Source organism: Leucoraja erinacea, chromosome 24, assembly GCF_028641065.1.
Source record: "Leucoraja erinacea ecotype New England chromosome 24, Leri_hhj_1, whole genome shotgun sequence".
NCBI classification, from domain to species: domain Eukaryota; kingdom Metazoa; phylum Chordata; class Chondrichthyes; order Rajiformes; family Rajidae; genus Leucoraja; species Leucoraja erinaceus.
Window position 1 is genome coordinate 18,181,736 of NC_073400.1, and position 15,335 is coordinate 18,197,070.

The window sequence follows — 15,335 nt, forward strand, 5'->3', positions numbered from 1 at the left end:
GGTGGAGTACACGTGATGGGCCGAATGGCCTAATTCTGCTCCTATAACTTTTCAGGTCGGGACCCTTCTTCAGAATTATAGATAAATAGGGAAAACAAAAATATATTTTTAACCTTTTCTTTACAGAATCATAAAGTCACAGTGTCAAACAGCACAGAAACGGGCTATTTGGCCCAACTTGCCCTCACCAACCAAGATGCCCCATGTACACTTGTCCACCCTGCCTGCATTTGGCCCAGAACCGTCTAAAACGTTCCTGTCCATGTACTTGTCTCAACGCCTGTTAAATGCTGTTACAGTACTCGTTGCAGTATCCAGTGAAGTTGAATATAAGAGACTGAAGCCATGTATTGCTCTGCAAAGACCTAATTAGATGACACTTGGATTTCTGGTGGCAGTTCTGGGTGCCACACACTATGAGAGAACTACAGTCTTACATTTGGAACAGGATTTTGTGGATTTAGAAATACTTGGGCTCCAAAAGTAACATAAGAGAGAAAAGGGACCATAGGGAGGGGGAAGGAGGTGGGGGATGGTGCCCATTATTGTCATTGCCCGCTATATCCGAGTGAGGGGTTATTAAAAACTAACTTGTATTTGGTAGAATAATAGATAGACAAAAATGCTGGGGAAACTCAGCGGGTGAGGCAGCATCGATGGAGCGAAGGAAATAGGTGACGTTTCGTGTCGAGACCCTTCTTCAGACTGATGGTAGAATAATGGTGAGTTAATGTGCCTTTTCATGGCTTATTATGGTCATTGCTTTACCAAATACAAATCATTAACACGGTTTGATTTTTTAACAAGACTTTATTTGTTTTCAATGGAGCAGATGGATGTGCACTGAGCAGCCAAAGTCAGAGGAGGAGGAGGAAGTACACTTATTGATATCTCGGTCAGAGAACTGCTTTGTCTCAGCTCCTCGCTCTGATACACATAAATCACTGAGGCAGGAAAGATTCTTCCGTCCTGTCAATCTGACTCCACAACCCAATAGTTGGAGACAGATCGCTGCTGTGCTCGATCCAGTGGTGCTATATTTTTGTACAAAGAAAATTTCCATTAGAGGGTAGTTATTTACAGGTGTCAGTGTCAGCCATTGTGGAGTCTGATGACTGGTCTTACGACACCATAAATGCATGTTCGTCCATATTCCTCCATTTCAGTAAGCCTAAATATTATTATTACTTTCCCAAATTCCACAGTTGGTTTCCCAAGAACGTAACAGTGGTCAGTGGTTATAAAATTTCTTAGACAGTAAGAGAAAAAGAGTTAACATTTAAGACTTGTAAATAATGGCCTTGATTTTTTTACCCAGTTTCCCTCACCACAAGCACTTTCTGACTTGCTGAATATTTCCAGCATCTCTGTTTCATTTTAGGTATCCTGTGCCTTTAGTATTTTGCTGTTGAATTCGTGAAGCAACTAAATAGGTAATGCAAGCAAAAACCACAGGAGTAATTTGTAAGAGTTATGGTTTAAAGAGTTCCCCTGGCCGGTTCACTTAAAACAAAATGGAGAAATATTATTGAGGGGAAAGATTTAATCGGAACCCGAGGCAACTTTTCCACACAAACGACACCGTGTATGTGGAACGAGCTGCCAGAGGAAGTAGTTGAGGCAGGTACTATAACAACATTTAAAAGGCAGTTGGACAAGCACATGGATGGAAAAGGTTTAGAGGGAAAGGGGTCAAACACAGACAGGCAATTGGCACTCACTGAGATGGGGCATCTAGGTCCGCATGGACGAGTTGGGCTGAAGGGCCTGTTTCTGTATGACTATTATATTTTACTACTTATAGCTCCAGTCATCATTCTACATAATCCAGTAAATTAGTGAGTTAAGAATTATAAAACACAAAATACAAAAAATAATCAAGAATTAGCCTTCAAATCTAAATTTCCTGAAATTCCATGAAAATGAATCCAATCCAAGTGTTTCATGTAACAAGTAGTGAATCCAATCATTGAACCTTCGTAGATACAAGGAACTGCAGATGTTGGTTTACCAAAATGGTGCGAAGTGCTGGAGTAACTCAGCGGGTCAGTCAGCATCTCTGGAGAACTTCAATTTGGTAATGTTTAGGGTCGGGACCCTTCCTCAGACTGATTGTAGTAGGGAGGAGAATGCTGGAAGAGAGGTGGGTACAGGGCAAAGCCAGGCAGGTTAGAGCGCAGAGTTCCACAGATAATCTCAGCTCCTGGGTCCAAGGTTTATCTAAGGAATGTTAGCTGACTTTCTTCATGTCTTGGCGGTCTGGCTCCTGTATTGGCCTTTCTCCTTCACCAGAGATCGTGGTGTTCCTTGGCAGAATGTTGTAGGATAAGGCAGCGGAGATGAAGTAAGCTAGTACTCCAGCATATCCTCCAAGCAACAGACAGAGAGGTTGGACACACACAAACAGGCAGGCCACGTTCAAGGAAGCTGAATATTCCAGTATTAACTCATTCTTCCTACTGCTGATGGCAACCTTGTAAAAGTAAATCAAATTGACTGCTGCACATAGCACTTGATCCAACATTGCAGTCTGTGTTTCTTTGAGCAATCTGAAACAGCAAGAGTTATTTTCCACCTCGCTCTTCCCCGAGATCTCTCGAAATCAACCTCGACCTTTATCCCCACAGGTTAATATTAACCCAGCTGTGTCTTGTGCTTTATTGATCTTGGTCTTTGGTATTGGTTCATTATTGTCATGTGCACTGACATACATTGCACAAACGCAATAAATATATATTTTAGAGAATACTGTGACCAAACTGCAAGGAGTGTTATCTAAGATCCCTCACGATGCAGATGGTTCTTGATACGTGGTCCTGGTTAATTGCTGTTGTGTGTGCTGAGATACAGGGTGCAGGGAAGATTTACGAGGATGTTGCCAGACTCGAGGGCCTGAGCTGTAGGGAGAGGTAGGGCAGACTTGGACTTTATTCCATGGAGCGCAGGAGGCTAAGGTGTAAAGATGCAGAGATCTTGTAAAGGTGAACAAAATCATGAGAGGAATAGATTAGAGTATTTAGCCCAGAGTGTAGGGGAATCAAGAAACAGAGGACATAGGACTTGTAAAGGGGGGGGGGGGGGGGGGGGGGGGGGGGGGGGGGGGGGGGATGATTTTTAACAGAAACCCTGCGGGGTGACTTATTTTACATAAAGGGTGGTGGGTGTATGGAACGAACTGTTCAAGGAGGAAGTTGAGGCAGGTACTATTGCGATGTTTAAGATACATTTAGACAGGTACATGGATAGGATAGATTTAGAGGGATCTGGGCCAAATGCAGGCAGGTGGGATTAGTTTAAATGAGGCATGTTGGTCGTGTGGGCATGTTGGGCTGATGAGCCCGTTTCCAACCTTCTGCCTGATGGGATAATGACTCTATACATTGAAAAGCTTCAAATAGCAAGTTGCTTTTATAATCAATATGTATGTATTATTATAATTGGATATGTATTTGGCGATTTAAGGTGAAATTCAGACAAGTTTTGTGGAGAAGATATTTTGTCATGGACCACTAGAGGGCAGTGCAACCGAACGTTTCATAACATCTATCGTGTCACCTCCATCTTCACTTCACCAGATGTGCAACAAGTTTGGATTCCTAAATGCAAAAGTAGGAATACATCAAAGCAACCTCCGGAGGAACATGTTTTCTACACGCTTTTGGAGGAGATAGGTGCACCTTCACATTGCTGAGATTAGTCTTGGAGTTTACATCAGCTCCCACAAGAACAATGCCCCAGTCACCCTGAGCAAAACACAAAGTGCTGGAGGAACTCAGCGGGTCAGGCAGCATCTGAGGGGGGAATGGACGGGCGACGTTCGGGGTCACCACCTTACTTCAGTTCTTTCCCTCCACAGATGCTGCCTGACCTGCTGAGTTCTTCCAGCATTGCATTTTGCTCAAGATTCCAGCATCAGCAGTTCCTTGTGTCTTAATTGCTATTTAGTAGGACTTGCTCCATTCCAATTATTCTTGGGTAACAGGCACCTGTTGTTGATTGGTACGGGTGTCAGGGGTTATGGAGAGAAGGCAGGAGAATGGGGTTATAACGGAGAGATAGATCAGCTCTGATTGAATGGCGGAGTAGATTAGATGGTCCGAAATGGCCTAAGTTTGCTCCTATCACATGATCCAGTGGCTTTCGCCTCAAAGCTGTGGGTTTAGATTGCACAGGAGGGTCTTGTGCACAAAATCTAGTCTGTCGGTGCAGTGAGGAGTGGCCGGGGATTCCAACTTCTCCCCTTAAGCTGGAAGCAAAATTATCTTCTCAGTGGCATCACACCCGATGCTTATGCCTTAAATAACGTCTCAAACAATTAGAGGGACAAGGAACTGCAGGTGCTGGAACCTGGAGCAAAATACAACGTGCTGGGGGATCTCAATGGGTCAGGCAGCATCTTTGGAGGGAAGGGATGGATAATATTTCGGGTCGGGACCCTTCTTTAGACTGATTGTAGTAGGGCAGGGAACTGGAAGAATGGTGGGAGCAGGACGAAGCATAGCTAAATCTGAAATAAAAGGGTACTGCAGATGTAGTGGATGTAATGTAACTTAGGTAATGTAGTGTACAGGTATGTAACTTTAATACTGAGTACTAGAATGATAAGATATTGAATAAATCACATGCCACAAATTGTACCATCCCAGTACTTAAAGTTACAGTTACCATTATATACACTACTGCAATTACTGGTTTGTATTATTTCACGCTGGTTATCCCCACAGATGCTGCCTGACCCGCTGAGTTACTCCAGCATTTTGTTTCTAATCTCTGGCTAAATCTGTGGTTGCTTTACATTGAGGTTAGTATCATTCGTACAGACTTTTTTTGCAGGACTGTTTACACGCTGTGTGTTAAGTCACACCGTTATAATCCAATGTCATAAAACTTCAATTGCTTGCAATGCATTCGGAATAATGAGTGCAAAGATGTCCAGCAGCAGTGGGTTGTTTGATAAACACTTGCTCTTCAAACTCTGTCCTGCTGGGGGCACTGTAGAACAACAAGTCATCTTTGCATTTCGTAGCGCTCCCATATTTTGAAAGTTGATGCTTCCACCGCCCATGTTTAAGGCCGAAGGGGCTGGTGAAGAACGAGGGTCGCTGGAAATTACATGCAACATCCAAAACAGTTTAAGAAACAGTGGTGATTAAGTTGAGATAAATCAGGTTCACCTTAAATAGTGGTTTGGTATCACAGTATTTGAATGTAGAACACTCTGAAGAAGGGTCTCGACCCAAAACATTCTCTCCGGGGATGCTGCTGGTCCCGCTGAGTTACTCCAGCTTTTTGTGTCTATCTGCAGAACAGTGCAGTACAGGAACAAGCTCTTCGGCCCACACCGTCTATGCTGAACATGCTGCCAAGGCCATAATGGGTTTATCTGATGCACTTAATCCAGGTATAAGACCTGGTTACATTGCAACATTCGTATTTGCCACCACAATCAGCCTGTCTTTAGGGTTTAAAATGGTGAACCGGGAGTAAATAACATTGAAGAACATTGTTGGCCGTTGGGCTGGCTAGGACTTTATTCTTTTGAGGCTGGAGGCCGAGGGGGTGATCTAAAAGATGGGTGTATAAAATCATGAGGGGGATGGATAGGATGAATGTACATAGTCTTTTACCCAGGGCAGGGGAATCATGAACCAGAGCGCATAGGTTTAAGGTGAGAGAGGGGAACATTTAGTAGGAATCTGAGGGGCAACTTTTTCACACTGGGTGGGTAGATGGAACGCGCTGCCAGCGGGGGTAGTTGAGACAAGCATTATTACGACTTTTAAGAGACATTTGGACAGGTACACCGATTGGATATGTTTAGAGGGATATGGGGCAAACGCGGGCAAGTGGGACTAGTGTAGATGGGGCATGTTGGTCGGCATGGATAAGTTGGGCCGAACGGTCTGTTTCCCTGCTGTACGTGTCTATGACTGCCATGTCAACACTAGTTCTGGAATCTGTGGGGCTGTCTAGCTTGTGGTGAGAGGTGATGATAAATAGTGCATCCATTCCCAGCTTATTTAGATAAAGTGGCTGTCGCCTCGTCGCCGTACACTTGCTGATGAATGAATGAAATTCCCGATCTGAGACATCGGGCATGCGAGACCCTGTTAGTGTAAAAATGGTTTGGGGAGTGGAATAACGTGTGTGTGTGTGCGCCTCGGGTTTAATCATGCTTCACTAGTCGGTTTCGCATGCCTTCCTGAGCGCCGACTGCTACAAGCAATGCAAGTTATCTTTAGAAGCGAGGGCGGGGCGTATGGGTTCATCCCGTAACCTGTAATTAAGGCTTCGTCGGAGCCGTGCAATTAGACTGAGGGAAGGGTTGCGTTGCAATAATTCGAATGCACTAGCGTTCAGCCGCAGCGGCAGTCGCAGGGTTTGTAGCCCTTAACTCTCTCTCCCTCCCTCGACTCCTAGAGTCGCCCATCCCCGTAGCGTTCATGCTAGAAGAACCAGCCTGGGATTATCGGATGCCGATGGAAGACGCGATGGACAAATTCGATGATATGGCTTCTGTGAGCGATTTTGACCCCATCCAAGGAAGCATCCCGGCCACCAAAGTGGAGATCACCGTGTCTTGCAGGTGAGCGGACAGAGCGGCGGTAGTCCCGGCGAAGCAACTGCTTCCAAGTACATTTGTTTTTCTTTAAAAAAAAAAGAAGATAGACTCAAAATGCTGGAGTCACTCAGCGGGACAGGCAGCATCTCCGGTTAGAAGGAATGGGTGACGTTTCTGGTCGAGACCCTTCTTCAGACTTTAAAAACAAGATGTACAGTTTTAACAATGCAAATCCACGTTGTATATCGTGGGGATAGTTTAAGAATTACTGTAACACAGTGCCTTTCATTATGTTCCTAGCTGAACCTTTGGTTAATGTCTAATTGTGTAATAACGCAAGCTGGAAATTCGATGTTAACTTGAGTTGCAGCCAGCGGTGGTGATATCTCGAATCAGGAAACATTAGCATGTGAGGCAGCGTCGTGAAGCTGGGAGTCCAAGTGGCTCTTGTATAGCGGTGTTTACTCTGCACCATTCGGCTATTTGGGCGGCTTCAGTCAGTATTTAATCTGTTTGCAAAGCCTCTCGGCTCTCCCAACTTTCAACTCGTGTCCTCGCATCGAAATACTCCATACACAAGCGATTGGAATAAAAAGAAAAACGCAGGTGCCTGTTTACACCGACACTGGAGTAACTCAGCGGGTCGGGCAGCATGTCTGGAGAACAAACATAGGTGACGTTTTGGGTCGGGACCATTCTCCAAAGACACAAAGTGCTGGAGTAACTCGCGGGTCAGGCAGCATCTCTGGAGATAGGAGACATTTGCTGGGTGGCGTTGGATGTCCAGATATGGCCTGAATCGCCACCTATGCATGTTCTCCTGAGATGCTGCCCGACCAACAAGAGCATGAACCCTTCTAATTATTAAAAAATAATAATAACTTAATTCAAAATAAAACGATGTGCAAATAAAAAAGTGTAAAATTCTTCGTCTATTCTCTGTACATTCAATAGTGTCACACTCACTGTTCCCTCCTGTCTTTGAATATTGCAGACACCGTTGCTACTCTTGTGGCCCCCTGGGGTGATATCCCTTCCCTTGTTTGAGGGGTGCCCCCGCCGGACTCTGCCCCTCAATGTCCAGTAGTGGACAACCTAAACGTAACCAAAACTAACCAGAGTTCCTTATTGGATTAACAATGTATTCAGTTATAGAAGCAAAACCTTAAGATGTCGAAATAAGATGGTTAATTAACAAAAAGTTAATTGGTGACTGAATCGGAGCAGATTTGTTTTTTTCAATCGTCCTAAAGAGGCGTTGCAAGGAACAGCAGGTGCTTCTTCATATATTTAAAAAAAGACACAGAATGCTGGAGTAACTCAGCGGGGTCAAGCCACGTTTCAGATCTTATCTATTCATCCAACGCATTCATATTCTCCACAGATGCTGCCTGACCTGCTGAGTTCCTCCAGCATTTTTTGTTGTAAACCAGCACCTGCAGTTCCTTGTAACGCCTCTTTAAGACGTTGATTGAAAACATCTGTTTCCACTCGGTCAGTAATTAACTTGTCCTTGTTAATGAACAATATCACCCCATCTTCATGTGTGTTTTTTTTCTATCATTGTTCCTCCAACGAGAAACCATCAGCGTTGTATTCCCTTCCTTTGTAAGTTTCCATTAATTTCCTCGCCACTCGCGGATGTGTGGCCACTCGCCGCCGTTCGGACAGGGATGGAGGGGTTTCAATGGACCGTTCGGCCTCTTTGGCACTCCACGTTGCATCAACCACCTCCTTTGTCTGATTGGAGACATTGTAGACGCTACAATCTTGAGCAAAACACAAAGTACTGGAGGTACTCAGCGGGCCAGGCAGTATCTGTGGAGAGTAGAAACAAGGAACTACAGGAGCGGGTTTACACAAAGGGAGACGAAGTGGCTGAGGAACTCGGTGGACCACGCAGCGTCTCTGCAGGAACAGGGGTAGGCGACGTTTCAGCTCGGACTGCGTGAATGGAATGCACTATTCGGAGGGTCCCGACCCGAAACATCATCTGTCCATCCCCTTCCCAGATGCTGACTGACCTACTGAGTTCCTCCAGCACTTTGTGTTTTGACCATCAGAAGTACCAGACACAATTGGAACTCTGCTTCATTGCAACGCCGGCTGTGCAGTGGGAGTTAATGCACGTTGATGAAGGTTTGCTCGATCTGACTGGAAGGAATATAAAAGTGGAAATGGTGGCATTGGTGCTCTTGTTTTAGACAATATGTGCAGGAGTAGGCTATTCTGCCCTTCGAGCCAGTACCGCCATTCAATGTGATCATGGCTGACCATCCACGATCAGTACCTCGTTCCTGCCTTCTCCCCATATCCCTTAACTCCGCTATCCCTAAGAGCTCTATCTACAGGGCCAGTCCCACTGTACGAGGTAGTTCAAGAGTTCTCTGAGTTTTCCTCTGATTCGAACTCGGAGAATGTCTGTAGCGGGTCGGTAGGAGTTTGTGGATGTCTCGTAGCGGCTCGTACGATTAACGGTAGGTACTCGGGAAATCCGGTAAACTCGTGACGTTTTTTCAACATAAGCCCAGCTGCTCCAATCTATCAACATATGACGGTCCCGCCATCCCGGGAATTAACCTAGTGAACCTACGCTGCACTCCCTCAATAGCAAGAATGCCCTTCCTCAAGTTTGGACACCAAAACTGCACACAATACTCCAGGTGTGGTCTCACTAGGGCCCTGTACAACTGCAGGAGGACCTCTTTGCTCTTATACTCAACTCCTCTTGTTATGAAGGCCAACATGCCATTCGTTTTCTTCACTGCCTTGGACCAGTGAATGGAGATGTAGTCAGAGGTTTGCCTGATAGTTTACAAATTGAGTCACATTCTATTCTGCCACTTGTCACCATCATTCTTCAAAAATATTAGCATTGTTAAAGTGCACTTTAACAATTGTACATTCGACTCGGCGCATCGACCTAAAATACTTAACTGCATACACATCCACTGGAATAAAAAAACTACTATTCGCAGTATTCCCTTTATTCCCATTAATCCTTTTATCCTGTATCAGTACACTAGATGATTCGATTGTAACCATGTATAGTCTTTCTGCTGACTGGATGGCATGCAACAAAAAAAGCTTTTCACTGTATCTTGGTACACTGGATAATAAACAAAACGTTTCTCTTTCCAAGATGCTGCCTGACTTTCTGGGCTATTTATCTCTTAGCTTTTACAATCATTCAGCATCTTCTGTCTTTACTGCAGTTTTCCAGCATGTGCAGCGTTTTTATTTGGTGTGGAAGATTTTTCTGTGAATGGGGTTGTGTATTAAATTTCACTGTAATGTTTTAAGCTTCTGGCTGGATGCTGTATGGAAAATTTAAAGATGTTTTCTCTGCAACTTAGGAAGTCAGATCAACTTGGCATTCTGACATTCATTCAATCAGTGTAAAGGCTTGTGCTTCGTTCTTGAGGAAATGATTTTCCCTGCTCTCTCTGTGATCAATGTGCAAAATGCACTTAAGGTAGACACAAAAAGCTGAAGTAACTCAGCGGGACAAGCTGCATCTCTGGAGAGAAGGAATGGGTGACGTTTCGAGTCGAGACCCTTCTGAGGAGATTAGCTTCTCTCCAGAGATTCTGCCTGTCCCTCTGAGTTGCTCCAGCTTTTTATGTCTATCTTTGGTTTAAACCAGTATCTGCAGTCTCTTCCTCTACAAAATGCATTCCACATGTTTCCCCCATTAGGTGGAGGTGCAGTTAATGTTATTTGGTTTTGAATTTGCTATTTCATTTTAATAGCATCTTAAACTGTATTGGCATTACACCAAGATATAGAAGATTAGTTTATACATTGAGACAGTGAAGAGCTTGTTCTGCATGCTATCTGGACAAATGGAACTGTACAAGGAGCACAATAGAACATAAAGTGTAGGAGTAACTTAGCAGATCAGGCAACATCTCTGGAAGTGATTAGTTACTCGACATTAAAGATCCGCTGTGGGATCTTTGCTCACCATTAACTCGGTGATTATTAGCCTACAGGATCTCCTGGTTGCCAACCATTTTAACTCTCCTTCCCATTTTCATACAGAGTTCTATCCTGGGCTGCCTCCACTGTCAAGGCCACATCCAAATTGCAGGAGCAGCCCTCGTATTTCGCTTGGGCAGCTTGCAACCCAGTGGTATGAGCGTTGAATTCTCTAATTTTAAGTAAAGCCATCTTGAAACCGACCTTCTGTGTGCCGAGGTCACCGTGTGTCCCGATGTACACACATCAATCAAGGTGCACAGAAGGATGCTGAATTTGCCAATCCAATGATGGTCAAAGTCATTCCACCACTGTGCTACATAAGATCGCAAAGAATACTGTAAATCTAAATACACCTTACTGGAAATGTCTATGACTTAACTGGATTTACCCCATGTTTGACAAATGCCAAATAAGGTCTTTACAAAGTCCAACCTCCTGACTTGGTCAAGTTGCAATTAGTTAACGGATGAATGATGTGCAGCAAAATAAGATTTTCTCTGGTATGTCGGATGTTGAGAGGAGACCTGATAGAAGTACGTAAAATTATTAGATTGGGTTTGATTCCAGGATAGAAATATCAAACACTAGAGGGCTTTTTAAGTGGAGCATTTTGAGATAGTTTTGATACAGCACGGAAACAGGCCCTTCAGCCCCCTGAGTCCACGCCAACCATCATTCACCCATTCACGCTAATTATATGCATCCCACTTTCTCATCCACTCCCTACCAACTAGGGGCAATTTGCGGATGCCAATTAACCTACAACCCCACGTGTCTTTGGAATGTGGGAGGAAACTGGACCACCTGGAGGAAACTCGCCCAGTTACAGGGCGAACGAGCAAACTCCACACAGACAGCACCGGAGGTCAGGATCAAACCCGGGTCTCTGGCACTGTGAGGCTGCAACCCTACCTGCTGCACCACTGTGCTGCCCTTTAAATTGTAAATTAAATCTTCCTGAAAATACTGCTGAATTGAGAGCTTAGATTCATGGCTGCAGGAATGTTAACAGGACTCTGTAGTGCTTTTGTGTGTAAATTGAGTAAAAAGAGTAATGTATAAATTGGCAAGTAATTTAGCAGCGAGGTTTATGATGGAATGATGAGTACTGAACTGCGAAGACATAACGATCACATAAAAATGTGATAATATGTGCCATGGATACTGTTGGCGAGGCAGCATTTGTTATCTGTGCTCCGTTCCTTTGGAGTGGGGCAGTAAAATAGAGGTTCTTCAAATTTGCATGGGCAGCTGTCAAAGCCAGTTCTTTGCAGAATCATAAATTAGCCCTGGGTTGAATCTAAGAACAGTATATTGTTTCAGATAACTAATTTTTCTCATTGTCAGTGTACAGTACATTGCATTTAGTACTGATGTCGACATGGATTAGAAAATATAATAAGAGTAGTTATGAGGCAGAGGATGGATGAGGCCGGAAAGAAGCTGTTCCTCGACCTGCTGGATAGCGCCCTGTGGTAGGAGGGTTCTCCGGTGCATTGGTTGGGCTGAGAGGAAACCTGATCGTGTATAAAATCATTAAGCTCCAGTTTTCTCCCACACTCCAAAGATGGACAGGTTTGTAGCCTAAGTGGCTTCCGTAAAATTGTAAAATGACCCCTCCCCTTAGTGTATAGGATCGTGCTAGTGTAAGGGTGATCACTGGTCAGCACTGACTGGATGGGGGTGTGGTGGGCACCTCTGGACTTCCTGAAGGGAGCTCTGTTTCTGCGTTAAGGGCCAGGTGTTGTCAGCGCACCATCTCTAAAGTCTATATGTTGTTGCTGATGAGGCCAATCACCGTTGTATTCTTGAGAGGTGTTTGAGTTTGCTCATAGGTGAGTTTTGATATCAGCAGCCCTGGGAGCCGGTTCAGGGTGAGGGTTGAAGAGGTGTGCTTCAAAGGTGGGGTCTGTTGGTTAGAAAGTCCAGTATCCAGTTGCAGAGGGAGGGGGGTCGATTTACCGAGTTCTGGTGATCATGTTTGACCTGGATGCAAGCTGTAATCGATGAACAGCATCTTTAAGTGTTTGTTGCATGGGAGAGGGCGGAGTGAAGTGCCGTTGAGATGGCATCCTCCGTACTCCTGCAAAAAACATAGGGATCCATGCAGAATCCAGGACCAGCCTCTCGAAATTGGTGATGATGGGGGTAAAGTGCAACTGGCTTGAGGCTTGCCGCAGTGGAGTGTTTTGGCACTGGCACGATGGAGGTGGCTTTAAGAACAGTAGATTGAACCAAGTCAGCACAGAGAATCGCCAGCACGTTTCGGGGATGCCGTCAGGGCCATCTTGCACCCACGTTGCAGACCAAACCAAAGTTGTTAAAAATGTAGAGTCTTAATTTGGCCTTAGAGGCCCGTTGTCCTGGCGATGGCACTGGTTCGGAGTTGTAGGGGTCAGCCTGGCCTGGCGATGTTGGCTGATGTCCCGCACCGCTGCAGGACGCGTCCGATCCATGCGTCCGGCCTCTTGGAGTGGTGGCTAATCTACTTGAGCCCCAGGCTGCTGCAGGGCCTCCAGCGGCCCACTCCACTCCAGCGACAACTTGAACCAGCCATCCCCTAGCCCCACATGGCCACCGCTCGGCCTCCGTGCCCCAGGGTGCCTCCCACAGCCGACCTCTGAACCTCCAGAGCGACTTTGAAGGTGTGGGAGATGAGACACCGGCCTGCTCACTGACAGCGATCCTCTCTTCCATCCACCACCGCCATCTTCCTGTAGCAGTCTGCAAGCTCCTGGCTGATGTGATCATATCTGGTCCAGTCAAACGTCAGGCCAATAGATTCCAGCTGGGTGTTAGGGACGTGTGATGCAGTGGCGATGGAGAATAGTTCATCCTTTCTTGTAGGAGATGATTCATGTTTAGCCAAGCGTTGCTCACTCACTGAGCTGGCTGATCACTGGAAGATAAAATTGCCAGATTTAGTTTGTGTCAGATTGCACCTGTCCATCATAGTGTTAGACTACAAGACCGTAAGGTACATGAGCAGAAGTAGGCCATTCGGCCCACTGCCATTCAATCATGGCTGATCTATTTTTCCCTCTCAATCCCATCCTCCTGTTTTCAATGCCTGCTTTAAAAAGATCCAATAACTTGGCCTCCACTGCTGTCTGTGGCAACGAATTCCACATATTCGCCATCCTCTGACTAAAGAAATTCCTCCTCCGCCTCCATTCTAAATGTACATCCATTTATTCTGCGACTGTGCCCTCTGGTTCTAGATTCTCCCACTACTGGAAACATCCTCTTCGCATCAGTCTATCTAGGCCTTTTATTATTCAATAAGTTTCAATGAAATCCCCCATCATCTTTCTAAACTCCAGCGAGTACAAGCCCAGAGCCATCATCACTCCTTATACTTTAACCCAAATCATCCCGGGACCATACACTTAAACCCCCTCTGGACCCTATCCAACACTAGCACATACTTCTTCCGATATGCCGTTTTGCACCATAGTGCAGATGAAGCCCTGTAAACAAAGACGATTGTGTTAAACATAGAAACAATAGCAAGTAGGTGCAGGAGAAGGCCATTCAGTCCTACGAGCTAGCACCGTCATTCAATATAGTCATGGCTGATTATCCAGAATCAATGCCCTGTTCCTGCTTTTTCCTCATATCCATTAAATCAATTAGCCCCAAGAGCTATGCCTAACTCTCTCTTGAATATACCCAATGAATTGGCCTCCACTGCCTTCTGTGACAGAGAATTCCACAGATTCACAACTCTCTGGGTGAACAAGTTTTTCCTCATCTCTGTCCTAAATGGCCTTCCCCTTATTCTTAAACTGTGACCCCCTGGTTCTGGATTCGCCCTGTTCCGGCTACCACCGTTGTATGGAGTGGATTGAAAGGAGATGCAACAGCAATATTGGGCTAAAGCATTGTGCAGACACAAGTAACTACAGATACTGGTTTCCCAACAAAAAAGGCACTCTAAGTCCTGGAGTAACTCAACAGAATCTCTGGAGACGTTTTGGGGTCGGGACCACCCTGCAGTGTCTCGTAGTGTCATCAGCAGCACTAGTAAAGACCAATAGAGAGTAAGAGTTTTATTGTATTTTGGAGGTCCAAACGAAATGCCGTTTCTGTACATTACACACAAATAGACCCCAGACACTTTTACATTTAAAAGTTGTGATGTCTAGCACTGATGAGAGTCAAAGTCATCCGACCTGGTAAGCTAACACCGGGTGGTGTTAGAGCCCTCGGCTCTCCCACCGGAGCTACATTGGTTCTTCAACCCTGTAGGAAGTCGCCACCCGCAGAAAAAAGTCTCAATGTTATGAATACAGCAGCAGCAGCACCAAGTTTCATCAGCAGCAGCACTCCTCCACCGCTTTTCATTCACACCTGACCCCGGTTTTTCCTGTTGTTGCGGCCTCAACGACGACTGAGCTTCTCAGTGCAAGAGATTCAGCATCTTCCCACTCATGTTATCAGGCTTGTAAATGGTCCTTCCATAAGCTGGGGTACTGTCCGATTCTCCTCTGACCCATTGTGGACACTGCAGTTTGTCTATGAAGCTGATACACTACAGTGCTGAGAACTATATTCTGCACTCTGTATTTTTCCCTTTTCCCTACCTATTCTACTTGACTTGATTTTATTTATCTATAGTATATTCTGATCTGATCTGATAGCAAGCAAAACAAAGCTATTCAATGTACTGCTGCACAAGTGACAATGATAAACCTAAGCACCCTTCACTTAAATTAACCACTTGCTTTTGTTCTGTATCTCTAAAATGTCTATTGGCATCTTTTGCCTTCACTAATATGTTTTTGGA

At 45.1% G+C, this 15,335-nt stretch overlaps 1 protein-coding gene across 2 annotated transcripts in view; it reads left to right on the forward strand.

Annotated features, from left to right (window-relative positions):
- The first annotated feature begins 5,917 nt into the window (after positions 1-5,917).
- The window catches only part of LOC129708696 (copine-8-like), a 268,617-nt gene continuing 259,199 nt past the window's right edge, over positions 5,918-15,335 (forward strand). Inside the window, exon 1 of one of the 2 annotated variants that reach the window (XM_055654624.1) lies at positions 5,918-6,586. In XM_055654624.1, the coding sequence (XP_055510599.1) occupies positions 6,444-6,586 (143 nt within the window). In that variant the 5' untranslated portion in view covers positions 5,918-6,443. The remainder of the gene's footprint in view (positions 6,587-15,335) is intronic. The other variant, XM_055654623.1, reaches the window with a different exon arrangement.